The 23,676-nt window shown below is 34.7% G+C and overlaps 1 protein-coding gene across 1 annotated transcript in view; it reads right to left on the bottom strand.

Moving 5' to 3' along the window:
* The window catches only part of LOC145690943 (uncharacterized), a 45,884-nt gene extending 33,808 nt beyond the window's left edge, over positions 1 to 12,076 (bottom strand). Inside the window, exon 1 of the mRNA XM_081766402.1 lies at positions 10,779 to 12,076. Within this exon, the coding sequence (XP_081622528.1) occupies positions 10,779 to 11,143 (365 nt within the window). The 5' untranslated portion in view covers positions 11,144 to 12,076. The remainder of the gene's footprint in view (positions 1 to 10,778) is intronic.
* Between the last annotated feature and the right edge of the window lie 11,600 nt (positions 12,077 to 23,676).

Here is a 23,676-nt window from a genome sequence, read left to right as displayed (position 1 = left end):
TTCATCGTAACTTCTTTCTCCATAACTTAACGCAGCGAAATGATAGCTATTCCATAATAAGTTACTAGGTTTGGAAACACACCTGCTCGAATCACAGGTAGCGTATTGAGTTATCAATATTGCCAGAAGGCCATTTTATAACTTTTACGTTTGTAAAGAAAAGTTTAATCGAATATTTCTGATTCAGGCCTACACATCCGGGATAACTATGCTACCAACTTGAAATGTACAAAATATAGCTAGAGGACCAAGTATTTAAACATGTACAAATTTTACCCTGAAATCTAAATTGAAAAGTTGAATATAATAAAAATTCAAGGATAGAGTAGTCACATAGATAGATTATTTGATCTCTGTGGGTTCAAACTTCAGAAAAACGATCATATGGCATTTCATATATTTGACCCAAAAGCCGTTGCTTGTAGGAAGCGAACACCGTTGGCCGCTAAGTCAGTGCGACGCTGATTTCTTCTGGCGTTTGGTCTACCATGCAGTGACATGTTTAATCATATTCCGTATTTAATCTTCTAGTATAAGAATTATAGGAACCATCACCTATAAACATTTCCATCGTTTCTTTGTTTAAATCTCTTTTCCCTTTCCTAATTTTAAGGTCGGTATATATTATTCCAATTTGGCCTTTTATAATTATTTTTTACCATGATATGCATTTTCTTTTGATGATTGCGTTTAGCTACATAATAGGAATTGTTCCAGGATTTCTTAAATGTTTACTTATTTCTTTTTAATCCAATTTTTTATTACTTGTCTTAGTCAGCTAACCACTAACATTTAAGGAGACTGGCGTTCTAAGAAATAGTAGCACCTTCCTTCAGTTGAATCCTTTCAGTTTATGTCTGATAGCTTGACATCGTACATGGCAACACGCATGCCCCGAAATATGACATACTAGTATATTTCTCCAATTGGAGCAAGAAAGAATGAATATTTCGCCATCACTTAGAGACGCACTAGATAGATTTGATAAACTACATTCACGTTGAATTCTAAGAGAGGAAAATTAATACAAACAAAATTAATATAATAATATGCATCATGCTGAGACAGAGAAAGCATGGCGGGAATGACTTTTCATAGTTTCGTTATGTAATGTTTTGTCAGCGTAAATAAATCTTCGAAAATAATATTTACAAGCTCTCGCATGAACACGCGTTCAAGTATCGGCTGGTACAAGCTATATTTTACTTTCAAAACACATTATTTTGTTAATAATAATTTGTTTTCTGCTTTTCTTGTAGATATCTTAAATTTTATTGGCCAGTGCTTAGTGGAGGCTAGTGTTGGTGAAATATCATTACACTTCTATTTCTTTCTTTTAACTGCGTGGGTTATTCCTGTGGCCATAAAATCGCGGTTTTTGTCGTTGTTAGAACCTTGTAAATATAACCGTAACGTTCATAATGATTTTCGCTGTTTTTACAAAAGTTTACACATCCTTTCTCTCACTTGTGTGTTGCGTTCATCCCAGCTTGGCTACGGCAAATCACGATTTCTTCCGTACATACGTTGTGTTATAAACCGAAGCTAGATAGAACGGTAGACAAAACATAGATATCGTAAAAATGGAAAAGTGAGCAAATGATCAAATTAACCTTAGATATTAAAAAACTAAAATTATCTTCTGGTGGAAATCATAAAACCTGGTTAAACTGTGCAGAAAATGTGATAATACTGAATGTAATTTACACAAATTAAAAGAACATCAAAAAGTTACAAATGAAAAAGTAGCTTTTACTGTATACATTTTCGGCCGTGTTAACTTTTTTTATTTCCACTTTTATCTTATTTTATTTTCTTTTAATACTGTACTGTGTGGCACAATTGATAAATTAAGATTTCACTTAATCACAATAATCTTCGACCGGTCAACTCCTTCAGAGGCGTTGCAGTTAATAGGATCTCAGGCGTTCCACGTCGTATTATCCCAAGGGTCCGCTGGAGTCCTCTGCAGATAATAATAAGCGATCGTTCAAGCAGGCACAATTACTCCTTCGTTTTCAATGATATGGAGCCAGAATTTGTCACAAAACTGAGATTACAAACGAATGTTAGGGTGCTAACACATATGTACTAGTCACTTCACTGCTGATTTCTGCACAATATTTGAAAAAATTATTTTACACGGAGGCGTATGAAAATATCGTACAACCACTGATGATAAACAAACAAAAAATTGGATCTCACGTATGCAAACGGCGATTTAGCTTGCGAAGTTCAATCCGTACAATTGGAGCACTCATAAGAGTATAACATGAGTTTACTTTAGAACAATGCACTCTACTGTTTAATCCTAGCAATCGTTTCTAATCTCAGTTTTGTGTGACAAACCCGAAAATAAAATAAAAAGATATTTCGAAAATACCGAAAATAATAAAAGATAAAAGGGGAAATAAAACAAGTTAAAACAGCCGAAAATATATACAATAAAAGCTACTTTATCATTTGTAACCTTTTGATGTTCTTTAATTTGTCTGAATTATATTTGGTATTATCATATTTTCTGTAAAGTTTAAACAGGTTTTGTGATTTGCACATCATAATTTTAGTTTGTTAATACCTGAGCTTAATTTGATCATTTGTTCACTTTTCCATTTTTACGGTATCTATGTTTTGTCTACCGTTCTCCCCAGCTTCGGTTTATGACACAATGTAGGTACGAAAGAAATCCTGATTTGCCGTAGCAAAGTTGGGATAAAAGCAATAAACAAGTGACAGAGAGAGAGAGAAGGATGTGTAAACTTCTGGGAAAAAAGCGAAAGTCTATATGAACTTTCCGAATATATTTACAAAATTCTAACGACAGGAAACAGGATTTCATGGCCACTGGAATAATCCACGCAGTTAAAAGAAAGAAATAGAAGTGTAAAGATATTTCACCAACACTAACCTCCACTAACCACTGGCGAATAAAATTTAAGATATCTACAAGAAATGCAGAAAACATATTATTATTAACAAAATAATGTGTTTTGAGAGCAAAATATAGCTTGTACCAGCCGATACTTGAACGCGGTTTATTTCAAAAAATAACACGACCTAGTTCCGGCGTATTCATGTGAGAGGTTGCGAATATTATTTTCGAAGTTTTATTTACTCTGCCCGAACATTACATAACAAAGCTAAGAAATGTCATTCCCGCTACATTACATAACAAAGCTAAGAAATGTCACATTATTGGTGAGTACACCTCCTTCAAGAGGTACAACTGGCTTCGTAGATTTATGAAATCAACGTTCTAATTATCCTTAAAGAGCTAGTGTGAATATAGTAAATTAGGGAAACCAATCTTTAAATCGACGATTCCATCCTGTTCACCCCAACCATAGATAGGTAGGCAGCATGGAAATTTTGAAACTTTTCTCTAACGTGGGAGATCAGTTTTAAAACTTGATAACGTCTCTTCTTCGTAAGTGTCTATATATTGTATCCTTGGTATTCTTCTTCCTGGTATTTCTATTGCATTTCCCGCTATCAGCATGGTGATCACATCAGAGTGCCGAATAAGATGGCAAAGCATAGTGTTTCTTCTTTTTCCTATTATTTTCATGATCTGTTGTCCTTCATTAGCAACCCTTAGTGCTTGTTCATTTCTTTTTCTTTCGGTCCATGATATACGCAACATTGTGCGCCAAGACCACATTCAAAGTGCTTCTAGCTTAGATATTTTAGCTTTTCTCAATGGAAACCCTCGATTGATCCTACATATATTTAGACTTAACAGTAACTTCTGAAGATAGTGGATTAAATTTGCCTGACCTTGATCTAGAAATGCAATTTTTTTTCTGAGGCCAGATGTTAACCCATAAACATTTATAAACCGTAAATAAACTAAAAATTGAAATGGAACCGGGGGCAATATATGGCAGTGTGGAGTTTTATGGCTGATTTGAGCATACGCCTTAGATCGTGCACCCAATTCGACAGCGTGTAAGACTCGTTCTAATTAATCATCGTTCGAATGGCAGCCTGGATCTACAGTTTGTTTTTCAGGGAGTTAAGCATGGTAAGCTATGTTCGCTATTGAAACTAAAAGCGGTATATTCTTTAAAGGAAAGAGAAAAACCAAAAACAAAAGGATGGGAAATGCAGACTTTCTATTGTTAAAAGTTGAAATTTCGTTGTCGTGTCCATGCTTTCTGTCTTAGCATGATGCATATTGTTATATTCATTTTGCTTGCATTAATTTTCATACCTTAGAATTCAAAGTGAATGTAGTTTATCAAATCTATCTAGTGCGTCTCTAAGTCATGGCGAAATATTCACTCTTTCTTGCTCCAATTGGAGAAATATACTGGCATGTCATATTTCGGGGCATACGTGTTGCCATGTTCGGTGTCCAGCTATCAGACATAAACTGAAACAATTAAACTGGAGGAAGGAGCTAATATTTCTTAAAACGCCAGTCCCCTTAAATGTTAGTGGTTAGCTGACATGGAAAAGTGATAAAAAATTGGATTAAAGAGAAATAAGTGAACATTTAAGAAATATCTGGAACAATTCCTGTTATGCAGCAAAAAGCAATCATCAAAAGAAAATGCATATCATGGTAAAAATTAACCAAGAGATGACAAATTGAAAAAAATATACCGACTATTAAAATTAAAAAAGGGAATTAAACAGACTTTGAAAAAGTTCACAGGTCAGGGTTCCTGTAATTCTTATACTAGAAGATTAAATACCTAATGTGATTTAACATGTTACTGCATGGTAGACCAAAAGTCGGAAGAAATCACCGTCGGACTAACTTAGCGGTCAACGGTTTGCGCTTCCTACAAGCAACGGCTTTTGGGTCAAATATAGTGAAATACCATATGATCGTTTTTCTGAAGTTTGAATCCACAGAGATCAAATAATCAATCTATTTGACAACCATATCTTTGAGTTGTATTATATTCAACTTTTCAATTTGGATTACAGGGCAAAATTTGTACATGTTTAAATATTTGGTCCTCTAGCTATATTTTTTACATTTCAAATTGGTAGCATTGTTATCCTGGATGTGTAGGCCTGAACCAGAAATATTCGATTTAACATTTTTATACAAACGAAAAAGTTATAAAATGTTATAAAATGGCATTCTGGCAATTTTGATGACTCACTACGGTACCTGTGTGTCGAGCAGGTGTTTCCAAACCTAGTAACTTATTATGAAATAGTTATCATTTCGCTGCATTTTACTTATTTACAATTTTGAGCGTTTAAACGGTCTGCGAGGATAGTTTGTAATAATACTGCTTATACAACTGTTGATAAGCCTGTTTAATAAAAAAATACGCATATGAAATAACGTCACTATGTTACAGTCAGTGCGCCTTATTTATGATTTTATGTCTACGCCCTTCACAGCTTCTCATTATGACCCTGGTAGAAACGAGAACAATATTGTTATTAGAAAAAGCTAATTGAGATACATGGGATAACATCAAATGGTAAGATAGAAAATTAATTTCAGAACTTAGCTCAATATATGGTAAAGAATATCGGGAGAAGATAAAAACAAGGAAAGCAAGAAAAAATCATACATTCCTTCAGCACAAATTATAAATCTTTATAAAAGAAGACGAAAACTTGTTATAAACAAAATTATCTTCTCTCGAAATAACATGGAACAGGTGAACATCACTTCCGTTATGTTAATGTTCGTTATAATACATGTTTGTAATTCCAGATGTTGTTTGGCAATAGACAAAATAGAAAAGAGATATTCGGAAGAATGAAAAGAAAGCCAACGACAAACTTTTAGATGATATCCCTGTTGATTGCCAGCTGTTTCTTCTTGTTTTAATTCCATTTTACTTGCGCTTTATCTTATCGATTTTAGGACAATACTGATTGGAATTAATCGCGAAGGATTCATCCAAATAGTAACATTATATTTAACTGAAGACAAAGAAGAGAGAGTAGTTTTTTGATTCACTCCCAGCTCTTTTAGGATCTCCATTTTTGTAAAATGTATGCTATTAGAGTAATTTTTAAAGTCAGAAAATATCTTAACCCTTAACAGGGAACGTTATTTTTGTTCGCTTACAGGAAATGCGTGTCTCTGGGACACGGACATGTATAAAGTAAGATCTTTTTTAAAAAACGTATGTGTAATGTAGAATAATGAAACTTTATATTTTGTACTTCGAGCAAAATATGATAAACCAGAATTATATATATTAATTCGGTTTTATTGGAATATAAATTCGGAAAATATTTCAATATCTAAATAGAAATAGAATATAAATTTAAAAACTGACAAATTTTAAATTAGTATAATTCTACATATTACTACCCCGCAAATATGCTATTTGTCCACATGTAGCTGCCCTGTACAAATGTTCTATTTGTCCAAGACCTTGGAAACGTTTAACGAACATGGTAGTTTTAAATAAAGGTCGTCCCAAAGTGTCTTGAAAATGGTGAATACATGTCTTCGTTGCCTGATTTGCAAATAGAACACAATATTAGGAGAGCAAAAAGGGCTTTATTTTCAGATAGGTCAGTAGATCTGTAGTTTGACTTTGCTCAAACTTACTTCAAATTTGTTTCGATTTTCTTCCAACTTCATATTGAAATCTCCTGAATTATATCATCATTACATAAGTTAGACAGGATTTTTTCCCCAGATTTCTTACATGGGTGACTATACCAGGAATCCCTCTGACTATGTTTTGATGAGAACCCTTCGGTTTCTTAGAGGTGCATTTCAATTCCAAACAAACTTGTTTTTACCTCTGTATCTAAGGCCTCCGTTATCACATGAAACTTCACTAGGGCTGCTCACATTGACAGTTCTGTTACTACTTGAGCTCACACCTGGCACTGTATCAGAATTGATATCGTCCTCACTTTCAGTAGGTAATTCTTGATTTGAGGAAAAAATTAGGCGTCTCAGTCAGAATCTACTGAAGACAATAATATAAATTACTTCTGTACTTTCAACATTTTTGGAATTTTTCCCGTGAAATAAGGATCTGCTGTACTTACAGTTTCATTCTTAAATTTCTTTCTCGAGGTACTAGGTCTATATTTTGCAAATACATAAAATCTCACACAAACAAAATTGTATGTTTCAAGAGCTCAATAGCTTCTATTTCATGGTAAATAAAAGTAAACCAGAAAAATTTTTTCAAGCAAAACTCTCTTCAGGAAATGTGTGTCCAATAATCACGCAAAAATATAAACAATAATGGAAATGTGTGCCTCTTTCTAAAATCATCGATAAATGTTCACTCAGACATTACGCCAACAATGGACTACTGCGACACACATACAACTAAATAATTGGAAGGTACTGAGAGAACCGATACATTGAGTGAATCAGTGTTGCCAATGTAATACAAAGAAAAACCATAGGTGTCTGACATACACATATTTCCTCTTAAGGGTTAAAAAGCAGAAGGAAACGAAGGAGAAAAAGATTGTGTTTAAAATTCAGGGACGATGCAAAATTTAAAATGCATTTTCGTAAACTACTGAGTTATAACTAACCAGAAAAAAAAACAACGGAAATAGACACTTACAAGGATGAAAAAGCATTACGCAAGTGCCCGAGATAAAGGTGTAAGTAGTCAACAAAAAACGCAGAATGCAAGCTAAAATCTCAAAAGAAAACAATAATACAAATTAAAGAAATCCAGGTTTGTTAATGGAAATTCTTGTAAAGTGTGGTGCACAAGCTTAGAAACGACACCCAATCCTGTATCCTATGAGCTTTGAGCCATCAGCAAGTGCAAATCAAACAAACGTCAATTTCATTTGAAACATAAAATCTAACTTTAATTTTTAAGGCTTCACTCGTGAACTTCCTGATTTTATATGGAATAGCTCAGCGTTTACAACTATAAGAGCAAAAATATAGACCTGTCCAAAAAGGCAGTATGAACTATGGGAAAAGCTATCAATTCACACAAGTACTGACAAAATGATAGAAAACTCATATCTTGGTGGAATTTAGTCTAAAATGGTGTGAAAAAATCTTAAAAATGGAAAAAAATGCAAATTAAAGAAAGGAAAAATACGTGGAAACACAAAATATATCAGAAAACTGATACACAAGTAAACCATAAACCATTAGCTCCATAATCTTTTCGTCTGTCTTGGTTAGTTTTACTCTCACGTTCCTGCACTTTCGATTGGATCATAGAATATATTCCCCCGTGTAAGAAATATAATAAAGTGGAAAATAATTTTTCTTAAAGCAATTTAAATCTTTGTCTCACAAAAACTTGGGCTCAACCATCATCGTGCTTTCCTAATGTAAACCTACATTCAAGAATGAAATGCAGCTTATACAATGTAGTTTTCTATCATACTAAGAAATTTTGTTCGAAAGGCGGGATGTACTTAATAAAATCGTATTAATGATATTCTTAATCTGGACTCTAAAAAGGCTAATTTATAAATAAATAAATAACGCTTCCCTGGTATTTTATGAGTATATCTCAGTAACCCACAATGAAATTTGATTTAATATCGTTCTGAAATGAATTTAAATAATAATGATGATCTATACAGAAGTTCTACATTTCTATGTAGAAGAAGGAAAAGTCGTTTATAAAATACCCTTTTCAGCAGTACAACGAGAACATTATCTGATAAAATGCTGCTGCTCCATAACAAAAATTGAAACTAACGTTACTTAGAAGTCGATTTGTAGTCATAATGAACCCCCCTCCCCCTTTAAAGGGAACCCAAAAAGAAGAAACCGACGTCGGGCACAAAAAAAAAAAAAAAATCCTGCGGGACTTGTATCTATGGCCATTCTCACTCTATCTAAAATCTAAAAGCAGAGTAACAAAATTTATTTAACTCACCTAATAAGAAAGACGTTATCTCAAATTACATTCACTGCAGTTAGAAGCGAAATAACTGGCAATAGCAGCTAAAGTTTGAAAGATATTAAAAATAGAATGGTTGGGAAATTTTTCATGGTTTGTACCTGAGATATTCTTACTTTCCTTTATAAATTCAAATAAGATCTCAATTTATTTCACTCGGCTAAAAGAAATGAAACGTTCTCAAATTATACCATCCGCAGAGTAGGAGCCGTTCTGATCACGAAGTTTGAAACAACTTTAAAGCTACGATGAAAATGTCTTTCATTGTTTGTCAGTACAAACATTAATACATCCTTCTTCATTTAAAAAAAAAAAATAAATAAATAAAATAAAAAAACTCGCGAGCTACTTGCCACTTCTACTAGGAATACCTAGATGTCAAATACATACTTCTACGATAGGCTCAGAGCACCGCAAAAAAAAAAAAAAAAAAAAATCGAATTGGAAAGCGCTTGAAATAGAACGAATTCAAACTTTCTTTGTATTCGCCACCTAGGGATGTTCTTATAAGTTTCTAAATTGTAAAAAGCACAAATCCAAATTTGTTAAACTTAACTACTAAAAATGAAAAGAACTAAGTTATTTATTCAGTAAAGTTGGTTGTAGACTAGTTACCACGATCGTTGCCATGAAACCAAAATTCAATTACCCGCTCACCGCATTCCACACATACAAGCAGACAGAATATGTGGCACCACAGTAACATAGTACCATATGACTGCACAGACACCCAGTGAGAAAACTATGAACTACCACCAATCTGTTTACAGTTCAGGGTTTTACTAACAGATGACTGAAACTCTTTTCATATTTTGTGGGAAGTAATGCCCAATGTGCAAAGTAACCCCGTGTTACGGTAGCTAGTTACCACTGTAAGCGAAACGAAATATCAACATTCAATGTGGCAAATAATGACACAAAACTAGAAAAACCTTTGGGAAGGAAAGAATTCATATAACTAAAGAATTACGTCCCTAATATATTGCGTTAGTTTGAAACACAAATATACAAGCAAAGAAAGCATTTCAAGATGTTACCTATAAAATACTTAGGAACGTACAAGAACACATTCAACACGTAAGACATGTAAGTTTATCCTAAATACAGAATTTTGCGCTATCCTCGTTAACCAACACTCTGCGTAATGCTCTAATCTGCATAGCAATCTTATTTTTACCGGCCATCTAGCACATGCTGGTTAGCGTTGTCTGTACAATAATACACACATCATGTACGTTCACTAAGCCCCTACAGTGATTATACATTGAGAAATTTAGGTTCATACTCTATAAATGATTCCTGGGAATGTAAAAAGTCGACTTCCTTGAAAGAAATGAGTGCAGCTATGAAATGGTTTGATGTATGGACCTCTACAATTAACGAACATTCATTGATGGTTAAAATATTCTTTCTCTTGTATTTTACTAATGTCTTTCGAAGCCCTCCGGAAAAATGAGGCTAGACACATTTGAGCTAAATTCTAAGTAAAAACACAAACGTCCATAGTTCTTGTTCCAATATAATATATTCCACGTTTAAATTTGCAAAATATTAGGATATATACCATTCTCACGATTTGTTATTTTACATAAGTCTCCATATAAATAAAACAATATTGTCGAGCACCCATATTTTAAATATGTGCAACAATTAGTGAGAAGTGTGTGATCAATAATAAAGAAATAATTAGTTTATCAAGATCTAAACTACATAAGATTTGCATTAGTCGTATCGATCTTATTTTTATTTGGTATACAGCTTATCTACCTGTGTCTTCCAATTTTCTAATTGTAGGTTACTAACTTACGTTCGAGATATCTCCCATATCTAAATATTTCTCGTGAAGTATTGCTTTTAGCCAACAAACTATCCGAACGCATGTAACCGTATTATCAATCTGAGCCAATTAGTATATGAAAAATTGAACATTACCTTTCTGGGCGAAGTGAATTTAAACTTTTTGTTGTTAATTGTTGGAAGTCATTACAGTACGACGCGCAAGTCTCCTGAACCACTATTTTTCTAGGCGTTTCTATATTCCTTTCAAATTCAGGATCATCTTCTACTGCTAATTCTGATTTCACCCTATCAACGTTTAGTTTCACATCCAAAGAACACATAGCTGTATCCTTGTCCATTGTTTCCTCTCCTTCCGTTGTGGATAATATTAACTCTTTCTTGCCAGTCATCAGTTCGTATGTCCACCCTTTCCCTTCGAGTGGATCTTCCTGAGGTAAGTCAAAAGCAGTTTCTTCTTTGCACATCAATTCCATCTTAACAGACGCCTCACCAGCCATTGTGAATTGAAATATAATAAGAATATAACACTGTTCTTATACTTCCCTTATATTTTATGTTGCCAGTCTTAATGAAATGATTTACAAGAACGTTCACAAAAGCAACTTTATATTTAAAATCATCTTCTGCAGATCCTTATTTCCTTAGCCACGATCGCTCTCTAGGCAATTGTTTGTTTGTTTGTAGCAGCCGGAGGAAAATGAAAAGGAACCCGGATGTTTACATCTTTAGTTCATATTTCGTTCAAGTGAGATCTTTTGTCGCTAGTGTAGCTCACTCTGACATACCGCTATTCTCGTGTTTCAGAAGTTATCCATCCATCTTTATCGTTTTAGCGGGAATAGCAAATCCTGTATTTCTGTATGTCATTGCGGTTTGACTGACTGTCGATCTCCCGTTGCGTATACCGGTACTAATTTTATTTAATACACGTGCTATTATTGCTTCAAATGCTACTTTTGATTGTGACTTGTGCCGCGACTTAAGATAGTTAGTGCGAACAATTTAATATTTTAACACAATTTTTTCACTTGAGAACAATAACTGGTTGTGGCTTTTGTGTGTATGTGTAAGCGTCTCGTGGAATAAGACGTTGATTTTCGGTGCCATTTGATAACAGTCACTACCATCACTCACGCACCTACTGTAACTATTGGAGACAAACTTAGAGATCTCTTGCCCCAAACGCTACACATTTCCCCCCACACAACCCAGGGCTGATCTTAAGCAGCACGTGCGCTGTCATTCTCTTCAATGTTGCCGTACTTCCGTAACCTTTCATAAACAACAAAATTCAGCATTTAAAAACAAAATGAATGAAAGAGAAAAGAAAGGGACAATAGAGGGAAGTAGCAACGTTGATTTTCAGGTAACGGGGTCATAAATCTCTAACAAATATCTCAAAGAACAGAAGGGAAAGTTTTGAGGACTTTCCAGATTCCATGATAAAAGCATCTTTAACTGTGTCTGCTAGAATTCCAGGTCAGACAAACGCTGCCCTTGTAAGGTGACCATAATTCCAGTATGATACGCCAGGTGGCAGCACCGAACCGAAAATGGGTGGGTATAAAACGGTTAACCTTCTGTAATTTCTAGCAAGTACCTAGGTATATAGCACTAGGCAAGGGCGCCCATTTCTCTGGATATTTGGAGGGGCACACACACGCAGAAGGTATATATATATATATATATATATATATATATATATATATATATATATATATATATATATATGAGGATGTGTACGACTAGTGATGGGTAAATTCCCGGGAAGATATTTTTCGGGATTGTTCCCGGGAAGATTCCCAAAATGGGAATTTATGTAAAATCAGAAAGAAAATTGCATTATATTACTATATTATGATTTCGAAGTTCAATTAATTATTATATCACAGTATATCGTCGGCGGCAATTCAAAACCTGCTATGTGCATTTTGCAGGAGAAGCGAAAAACAGTATCCTGGTTAGCTTTTTGGCTTTATAAAAGTGATGTTATAAGTAATATTTGATGCTGCACGTAACTGGTACCTTCTCAAGTTACTTGAGAAGGTACCAGTTACGTGCAGCATCAAATATTACTTATAACATCACTTTTATAAAGCCAAAAAGCTAACCAGGATACTGTTTTTCGCTTCTCCTGCAAAATGCACATAGCAGGTTTTGAATTGCCGCCGACGATATTATTATTGTTGTCCTCAGAGGATTCTTTAAAATGTACATTCTGAACGGTACTATGTTACCTTATTACCACTTGATTATTTTTAGACAGTACACATAAATGTATATTTATTTACAACACGTTCTATCAATTAAATATGTGTGAAAAAATTATATAGTAACAGTTTAAATTTATATGTAAGTGGATTTACTCAACTTGACACCATACACGACCTTTCATTCTATCTATTTCTTAAAATTCCATACGTTAATTCACATGTAAAAGAAGTCCAAGTAGCCTATCTCTTCACAAATTCGAGTCAGAGAGAGCAGACAGACCGACGTCTATTACTAATGGTGGTTCAAGGTTTATTAAGAGCACTTAATCTCTAATTATACATAATTCTAAATTATTTTACAAAATGTTTAATTTTCTTCATTTGTAAATTAGTACTTTGCTAATTTTGGCTGTTCTTTAACATTGGGAGCCAGTTTATGCACCTACTTTTTTGCGATATTCTATTCCGATGCGGTTGTTTTATGGTTTCATACGTTAAATTACGTTACCAACATTAAATTCAGACAGCATTGTAGAGCGAGCGTTAGCGAATGAAGGCGGGTTAGAACCCCCCATGGCACGTTGTTTTTTTTTTTATCTTCGTTACCGACAATTCACTTTCTTTTTTCACATAAATCACTTCCACTTACATTTCCGTTTTGTATAAATCCGTTACTGCCCTAAACAAATGTGTTCGATACTCTCTTGACAACTTGAACATCACTATCAACTCATTTCTTCCCTAAATCATCCTACTTTTTGCTAGTTTTGGCCCCCCCAATACTAAACAATTACCTTTCGTTTTAATGCAAATGGAAATGGAACTTAAAAAATCATATTATTGGTTATATAAAGTACCGTCAATTTTAAATTTTTTAACCTCCAAATTCTTTAAAACCTAGTAGTACATCATAATATATTAAAATAAAGTAATTAGTCATATGGTTCTTATAATTTGGAAGATAATTTAAAGAAATGGAAATAAATTCCTTCCCGGGAATTTATAGGCCAGGGGAAAAAACCCGGGAATATTCTCATTTTTAAATTCCTTCCCACCGGGAATATTCCCACTGCCCATCACTAGTCACGACAAATTCCATTCAAGTTATGCCAAATATTACATATTCATAAATACACTAGGGGACCGTCGGATTTGAATCCTTCACTTTGATAATGTGAGCCGTGGTACTCATGATCGAACTGATTCTCTTTACGTGGTGACGTACGTGTATCAATATGCAATTGTCGCAATTTATCAATATGTTCCTGTCGTACTAATAATTCACGTTCTACTCTTTCTAATCTATGCATTTCCTGAGTAATATTTTGATCATGTTCGGATTTTAAGGTAACAGCGGGCAATTTCTCAAAATGCTCCATTATCATTTCAACAGTAGATTTATGGTGTTCACTAAAACTTTCTAAGGTTTGTGTGGTTCCATCTGACCGTTCACTGTTAAGTTTTAGAATTTGCCGTTGCCCTTGTACTTCTTCACCTATCTCACCTGTCTTTTCCGCGAGTTCCTTTACATATCCTTTTAATTCGCGTACGGCACTTTCCTGTCTATTCATACAAAAGCTAACAATCTCGCATTTTCTGTCTGTGAGCACCTGGTGATCTTGTATTTTCTCTACTTGGCCTTTTAGCCCTTGCACTTACTCTTTCAAAGTATCAATATCACGCTGTTGGGCCTCGGTGGTTTCTCTACTCTCAATCTCTACCGCTTTTATGGATGCCCGTAATTGCCCAACACTTTTCCTATATTCTTCCCTAAGTGATTCAACGCGTTTGGTTAGGCTAGCTAATTCCAAACGTATTTCAGTAATCGTATTATTGAATTCAGTAATCAGTAATCGTACTACTCAAACCATCAAGTCTACTTTTTAATTCAACTCAATTCTACGTCCAATCTTTCGCTAATTTGGTTATGCACTGTTTACATTCATTTGCTGATTCTGTTATTGACTGTTTGCATTCGCCTGTTAATTCATCTACTCATTCTCTATTGCTTTCAACTTTATGTTCTAAACGTTCACTGTTATTTTCTAGTTTCTGCTCTAATTTAGCAGATTGTTTCTCTAACAATGCTTGAATTTGTTCTAATGTAATTCTACTCTCTATATTTATTTAAGTTACAAACAACTAATTCACAATATAAAAGTGAAAAATACGAACGCCTAATTTCAACAACAAAGTGTAAACATACAACTTTCTGATACTAATGTGTCATTATTTCAATTGCACAAAACCTTCTCTTTTTTGACACTTCTCAAAACTTATTAATTTATTTTAACATATCTTAACACGTATTCTATAATTATTTCCTCACAATATTCTTAGCATAAGTATAAATAAAGGGGCAAACAGAAGGTTATGTCTATATTGGTATGTGTTCGGCTGTGATCAGCTGATTGGTGTTTATTCATATGTGCGTAATATTGGAAGTTGACGGTTGGAAAACTTTGCGAACAAAGATAAAAATGTTATATTTTAATGTCTTACGAAAAACTTATACTAGTAATATTTCTATAGTAATTAAATTTACTTTATGTTTTTTAAAGCCTGCTTATTATTTTCTCTTTCCTTTTTCACAAGTTTGAACTATTTCCAAGGAAATTAAATTTAACTAGTTTGATACATATACTACGTGACTCAAACTCTGGATTCTATACGCAAACACTACAATACCTGTTCTAAATACTTTCGTGTTTGCCAAGTAAATCAGTAGTATCTTCGGGCACAATTACATCCGAAGATTGATGATTTTGTCCTGTCATGGTCACTATGTGTTTGTAATCGTGTCTTTTTTTTCCGTTGTTAAAACTCTATAAACCTAAGCATTCACCCCAGCTTTACTAGGGCAAATCACAATTACATCCGAACTTATATCCTATCGAAAACCCGAAGCTGGGCACATACGGTTGGCCGTAAAATAGAAATATGTGAAAATTATTAATTTCAACACAAATATTAACGAATAATAAAGAAACCACTTTACGATACAACTCAAAAAAACCTAATTAAACTGTGCAAAGAATGTGTTGCTGAATCTGAATTACACAAATTAAGAGAACATTAGAGATTACAAGCGGTCAAGTAGATTTGTTCAATTTTATTTGATGGTTTCAACCTTTCATTTCATTTCTATTTGCTTTCCTTCAATAAAAAAGTGTTTAGGTGGCTCGAATAATGAATGTTACACTTACTCACGATAAATCTTCGACCGGTCAGTTGTTCCACTGCTGAAACACTCTAAAAACAGTACTCATGATTTAGCACAAGTACCCATGAAATAGAAGGTACTTCGCCGATGTACCTATGAGAATTCAATGTACCGAAGACTTTAGTGGGTACACAACGCATCTCAGCCTCTTACCCATGAATTAGTGGGTACATGGAAGATTTATGGGTACAGTAAATTTGTTCCGAAGAATGTATCCATGGCAATAAGGTAACATGAACATACGCCATATTGTGTTTTCGGTTGATGTGTTGTCTGCGCATTATTTGAATGAAGATTGAAAAGATTCCAGCAACCAATCAAACGAGTCACATATAAAAGTAAATGGAATATTTTGTTTTTATAATTGTATCTGGATATTTTAAATGAATTAACTTGTCTAAAATGTATATTGTATTTCAGTAGTCAAACAGTAATTTATGCCATAGTTCCTTTGAAACAATTTTTTATGGTTAAGCTGATTACAAAATGTACATTTTAAATCTAGTTAAAAAAAAAAAAAAAACATGCACAACATGCTAATTTTCGTGACTTTATCTGAATAATATTCCGACTGTTCCGTGGGTGCCATTAACGTATGTAGGAAAATCAAGAGTATGGAATTGAAAGTGCAAGGGTAAGTATTCCATACACATGCTTGCGTGCACCTTGCACTACACTGGTTTGTATAGGTTGTGTTTATGGCTTCTGATGCTTACGTTCAAGGTAACGTTTACTAAATCCCTGTACCTTGTGCTTGAGCAAGGACTTTACCGTGTAAGTGTTGTATCGCCGGACCAATTTTTGGAAATTTACAGGGTGAATTGGAGAATTTATTTTGGTTTGAGAGGAAGAGTAAGGGAAAGTCAGGTGAAGGGAATAGCGATTTCTGTAGGCTGTTTGATATTGTAAGGGATATTGTATGCGGAGGCGGAAGTGACTGTTTGGCGGAGAAGTACACTTGATATGATTTAGTGGTGGAAAAGACAGTGTGGTAATAGCGCGTATATGTCAAGATTCTAACATACCTTGTTTGCGTTTTATAGAATTACACAAAAATAACGAATGTCAGTTGTTGAAATTCTGTAAAAGACACAGTATACTGTTTACAAGTGAAGCTTTACTAATATGAAGTCCTATTGAAGCTAGTATCATTGCCAAAAACCATTTGTTTCACTACCAACTCGCATACTCGTCATCGCTGACACGAATGCTTCCACCGGACGCACCCAACACTGTAGCATACATCCGTACGCCGTGTTTGTACGCAATAGTAATTTTTTATGCCATGTAAATCCTAAAAGTTTACATGGCTCTGTTTTGAAGGTAACTGAACCTGACCTAGCCTCAAGTAACGTAATGTAATCTAACCAAGTGCAGTACACTTTGGTACCTTTTTGTGTTTTCATGTAGGGCTCGATATAATGCTAGAGAAGCAAGGGCTCGGAAAAAACCGGCGTTTTTGGATAAAACTCGGTTTTTTCTGCTTCGCTTTTTTGCTTGGGAAATTTTGGGCTTTTCTCAAAATTCTGCTTTAAATTGATAAAGGAGACTTTGTTTCGCTTCTCTATAACACAAAAAGTCATTTAATTAGTGGTTGGTGCTGATAATAATATAAAATCTCGAAAACAAACTATCAATTTCTAAAAGACATTTCAAACAATTTTTCTTCAACATATTTACATTATGAATTCCACAGGATTAACCAATGTATATAAGATTTTTTTTAACCTTCTATATACAAAAGTAAGCAGAGTTGACAAGAACCATGGTTGTTTTTGAAAATGCCAAAAACCCGTTTTTGGGGGGATGTTTAAACCAGTTTTTTATTTAGATTTTTTGCTTTATGTATTTATATTACATATTCACAGAAATAAGTTTGCTTCGCCTTTCTGTTATTATGCAACAGCGAGATTTTGCCGGAAGAACTCCCATACGCTTAAAAAAGCCCGGTCAGTAAATTTCTTTAATTGAGAATCTCCCGCCCTAGCCATCGGGAAAATCCCGTCATTACTTGAAATGTAAGACAATAACGGGAAATCCCTGTTATTGCTTTGCATGTAAAATTTAAAGGTCAACGTATCATAATCAGTACGCTAAAACTGAGGTATTAAATTATAAATTTAATACATAGATATCATTGAAAGTGCAATCCGATCTAATGCTGGAAGCTACGTAGGCAATCGATAAATTTTGCCAATTTCTATCAATATATTTAGGCAATTTTGGATTCTTTATAAAACAACAGGCATTCAGGCAAGGAAAAATATACAATTTGGTATCGTTTTGTACGTTTAGGCTGAACATCCTTACGTAATACCGAGGTTATCAAGGAGAAGACTTTCGCTTAAAGTGACATCCAAACCGCTACTTGGTTTGTTCGACCGAGAATTGATCATGAGACACCTTGATTAAAAGGTGAAAAGGAAATAAAACTATTGCAGGAGGTTTGATATCTGGAACGGTCACCATGACGTTCACACGATTCGCATTTTTCATTCTTTTTATTTTTATGGTTTAAACCAGTTATTAAAAAAAAAGTTGGTTAAACCAGCCCACCCTAAAAGTAAACACTTCTTTTTTTAAAAAAAAATACACAAATAACTAGCAAATACCTAGTAAAAATAAGTAGTATTTTTACTTCAAAATATTCCAAACCCTCTTTTTGAAACAAGATAAAATTAGAACAAAACATAAGAGAAATACTTAGTTTTATATGATACACTTAAAGGCTGCACATCTAGAGCTTTTGGTTTTGTATATTCTTGAAATTCTACAGTTACATTTTATATAACCACCATCACGGTTTACCCAATAATCAAGTTTTCTGAATTTTTAACAAGAGGGATTCAACATATCATTACGGAACCCCCCCCCCCAAAAAAGGACTACGGAATATATTGAAGTTAAGCTAAATACAACTGCACGACAAACATGACTGAGTGATTAACTTTTACGCTTCTATCGGGAAGTCCGGGATTCAACCAGCATTCGACCATTCTGACAAAGCTTTTCTTCATTCCATCTGTGAATGTAGAAATAGTGCGTGTACCGTGAGTTGGCCGACTTCCTTTCTTATTGTTTATAAACCGTTATTATTACTAATTATCACCAATGACGGTTTTGCGAAGGTTAGGGGGCGGTCTTTCGTACCGAAGCCCGTTACCCAAAGTTATGGAATGTGTGCAACAAACAAAATATATATTAGTTATGCTTTTACTCATAAACTTTAAGCTCTCGTCAAATAAAAATTACGATTGTTTAGAAAACTAAACATTAGTAAGAAAAACCCTTTCCAAAATACTTTTCTAAGTCCGCCTCTGATTCTCAGTATAAAATTATTTTTAAGGTTGTATCCGGAAGATTATTGCTAAACTTATAAACGAAACAAAATATTAGTTATGCCTGTACTCATAAACTTCAAGCACCTCCCAAATAAAATTAGGACTTTTAGAAAACGAAACAATCAGAAAAACCCCTCCTAAAGTACTTTTCTAAATTCGCTATTGATTATTTGTATAAATTGGTATTCAAGATTGTGTTCGGAAAATTATTGCTAAATCACTTCACAGCTACAGTTTAACAGAAATGTGGAAGTACGGTTTGACGGGTATATTGAAAAACGTATGCTTTGACGGATAAATAGAAAAACGGGCAAGTTTAACTTTTGTGCTAGAAGCTAGAGTACTAAGCTCTTAGAAATGAAACATGGATGACAAACTAAAATGATCTAGAGAAGAAAAAAGATGTCGATAACTCAAAAGTTAAAATAAAGTTAAAATAAAGTTAAATAGCTCTAAAATTGCCCTCAAATACTACATTCTTCATGTTAGCTTTAATTCGTAAAACATGTGCTCCATCCATCTTGATGGTGAATTTCAGAGCGAAATATTGCATTCAGGACATGGAATTCTTAACTAACTATAGAATATACTATAAGAAATATCGTGGGTTCCTGTCACCACGGCATGGAGCGTCCTCAGGTTGCGGGTCGAGGAGAAGGTCTCTAGATATAGAGGTTAGCTGCGAATATACTGAATAAGCAGTCGCGGACAGACGACTAGGAGTGGTCCTCCAGCTTGGGGGTTTGGGTAAGGCTAACACCCTCATCCTGTAAAAAAAGGTACTTGTTCAGAAACATTCACAAAAGCCTCGGACAAGGACTCATAACTTGGCACGACATCAGCAAAAGAAAATGGACATGAGGTTTGGAACATGAAATATTAGAAGTCTTTATAGGGCAGGCGCGTTAAAATCTGTAACGAGTGAGTTAGAGAAATAAAAGGATGGACTTAGTAGGAGTTCAGGAAGTTAGGTGGGAAGGAAATGGATCTGATTATTCCGGAAATTTTACTTTATTTTACGGGGAAGGAAATAAAAATCACCAGTTAGGAACAGGGTTTTTCGTTCACAAACGAATATTACCAGCAATTAAACGGGTTGAATTCGTTACTGACAGACTTTCTTTTATTACTCTTAAGGGACGGTGGTGTGATATTATTGTTTTAAATGTACATGCTCCAACTGAAGATAAGGGTGACGATATAAAAGATAGTTTTTACGAAGAAGTGGAACGGATATTTGACCAACTCCCGCGATACCATATGAAGATTCTATTAGGGGATTTCAATGCGAAGGTAGGACGAGAGGATATTTTCAAACCGATTATAGGGAACAAAAGTTTACATAAGGAAAGTAATGACAACGGTGTTAGACTCTTGAACTTTGCAACATCCAAAAACCTAATTGTGAAGAGTACAAAATTCCCACATCGCGACGTTCATAAATACACTTGGACATCACCGGACGGAAAAAACACATAATCAAATTGATCACGTTTTAGTAGATAGAAGAAGACAATCTAGCATAATTGACGTCCGGTCGTTTAGAGGGGCTGATTGTGACATTGATCTCTACCTGGTAGCAGCGATAATACGGGAGAGATTATCGTTGAATAAAGGTAATACTCAATGTCCGAAAACGGAGAGATTATTTTTAAAGAAATTAGAAGAGAGCCAGGTAAGAGAGAAATACCAGATTGAAGTTTCGAATAGATTCTCGGTTTTAGAAGTCTCGGAGTGCACTAGTGTTGAGGATACTTGGATTGCAATTAGAGATAGCATTAAAAGTTCAGCAATAGAAAAATTGATACACGCGGAAATACGTAGGAACAAACCATGGTTCGACCAAGAATGAATTAAACTAGCAGAGAAGAGAAAACAGGCAAAATTACGGTGGCTACAAAATCCGAATTAAATAACTACACAAAATTTCGCAGATATCAGGCGGAAAACTTCCAAAACTTTTAGAACAAAGAAACGCGATATTTTGAAAGCTAAAATTAAGGAACTTGAAGATAATAGTAACAATAAAAATATTCGGGACATGTATAAAGGGATCAGCGAATTTAAGAAAGGCTATCAACCTCGTGCTTATATTTTAAAGAAATCTGACGGAACATTTCTCACTGATACGGATAGCCTCTTAAATAGATGGAAAGATTTCTTTAACGATTTGCTGAACACGCAGCCAAAAACTAATGTGCGTGGAGAAAAGGAGATACACACCGCAGAACCGTATATTTCAGAACCCAACGAATAGAAGTGGAAGTGTAAATTTAATAGGGGATGATAGGAGAACAGTAGAAATAAATGCAGAGATTTTATTAAACGCTTGCAGGGACATGGGTTTAGAAGTAAATGCAGAGAACACTAAATACATGGAAGTGCGTCGCGACCGTAGTACTGCAAATTGTGGAGGCGTTAAAATATTAAATAATACTTTTGATAAAGTGGATACTTTCAAATATTTAGGATCAATATTAACAGACGAAAATCATATTCACGAAGAAATTAAATGTCGACTAAAAGCAGGTAATTCGTGTTACTATTCAGTTCAAAATCTCTTGTCGTCGCGAATGCTGTCGAGGAATTTGAAGCTTAAAATATATAAAACGATAATCATGCCTGTTGTTCTGTATGGTTGCGAAACATGGTCGCTTACTCTGAGGGAAGAACATAGACTGAAAGTATTTGAGAACAGGATCCTGAGAAGAATATTCGGACCCAAGAGGAACGAGAATGGGGAATGGCGGAAGCTCATAACGAGGAACTACATAGTTTATACGGTTTACCCAACATTGTTAGGGTAGTCAAGTCTAGGAGGCTTAGGTAGGCAGGTCATGTAGCTAGAATTGAAGAAAGTAGAAACGCTTTCAAAGTCTAAATGGTAGACCCATAGGAAAACGAAGATTAGGAAGACCTAGGTGCAGATGGGAGGATAATATTAAGATGGATCTCGAAGATAGGAATACAAAGTAGAAACTGGATGCAATTAGCTAAGGATAGAAGTCAGTGGAGAGCTTTTGTGAACGCGGCACTGAACCTCCGGGTTCCATAGGCCATATAGTTAGTTAGTTAGTTAGTATACTATAAGAAAGCTATTTAGATAGAAAAATCATGAAAATGAAAAAAGCCAAAATTTCCGTTGTTTCCCCCAAAAAGCCGGCTATTTATGTGAAAAAACCATCGACTCAATAAAACGGCTTTCTTGCATCTCTATATAACACAAATTCCCCCTTCTCCCTCGGACACCAGTCACAACGTTGCACCCCTCTACCTTCTACGAATACCTCGAAATCCTTGAACAAGTACATGACAAAAAACATACACAATGTGCACACGGAGAAGGCGGTTTTATCAAAATGCGGCAAATAAAACTCGCAATATCATAGGGGAGGGGTTATCCTTTCCCTCACATCATAGGCCTATATCACGAAAGTAACGACGAAAACTGAAAGGACTTAAATTAACCTGGCCCTAGCTGATATTCCACAAGAGTTCGTAGGAAAAAAAACGTAAAAGCGATCGAAGGAAAATTTAGCAACTGGGCCTACAACTTACACAGTTCTCTCTGTCTTTTTTTATGAACGGTGATAGCTTAAACTTTGCCAAACAAAAAATAAAATATACGGTTCCTTCGAAATTTCAGTGTTTCTTGCTCAGTATCGCAAACTCGAATAGGTAATGCAATATCTCAAACTAAACAAACAGACAAATATAATTTCGTTAAACTTTCCTGACCCACTCAACAATTTGTCTGTAAATTATGTGATTCTACTCGTGTGTAATTTATAAGACCCCCAAAATTACTTACGCTACTAACATATAATATTACTCGATATAGCTGGTGGGAAATATTTTGTTGGGTGCCAGTATCTGTCTGCTACACATGGTCAGCCAAATATATATCTTCGACAAAAGCTGGGACGGTTGCAACTCGCAGAGAATATGAAAAGAGACGAAGGTATAGCAACCTGTTGGACAAATACCACTTCGTCACCATAGCCATTGAAACTTGTGGGTCCTGGGGTCAGGAAGGTCTAAACTTCATTAATGAAGTTGGACACCGTATAGCTATTAACACAGGAGACACCCGAGCTTCATCCTACCTTATACAAAGGATAAGTATGGCTGTGCAAAGAGGGAACGTAGCAGCGATACTAGGAACTCTCCCTCCGGGAAAAGCTTTGGACGAAATTTTCCTTTTGTAATCACTCTCCTCTCACCAAACTCTCGAAAAAAAATATATTATTGTG

This window comes from Thermobia domestica, chromosome 7 (genome assembly GCF_964235325.1).
Source record: "Thermobia domestica chromosome 7, izTheDome1.hap1.1, whole genome shotgun sequence".
Lineage (NCBI taxonomy): Eukaryota > Metazoa > Arthropoda > Insecta > Zygentoma > Lepismatidae > Thermobia > Thermobia domestica.
The sequence above is the reverse complement of the archived record's forward strand: the minus strand, read 5'-3'. Positions and strand labels throughout refer to the sequence as shown.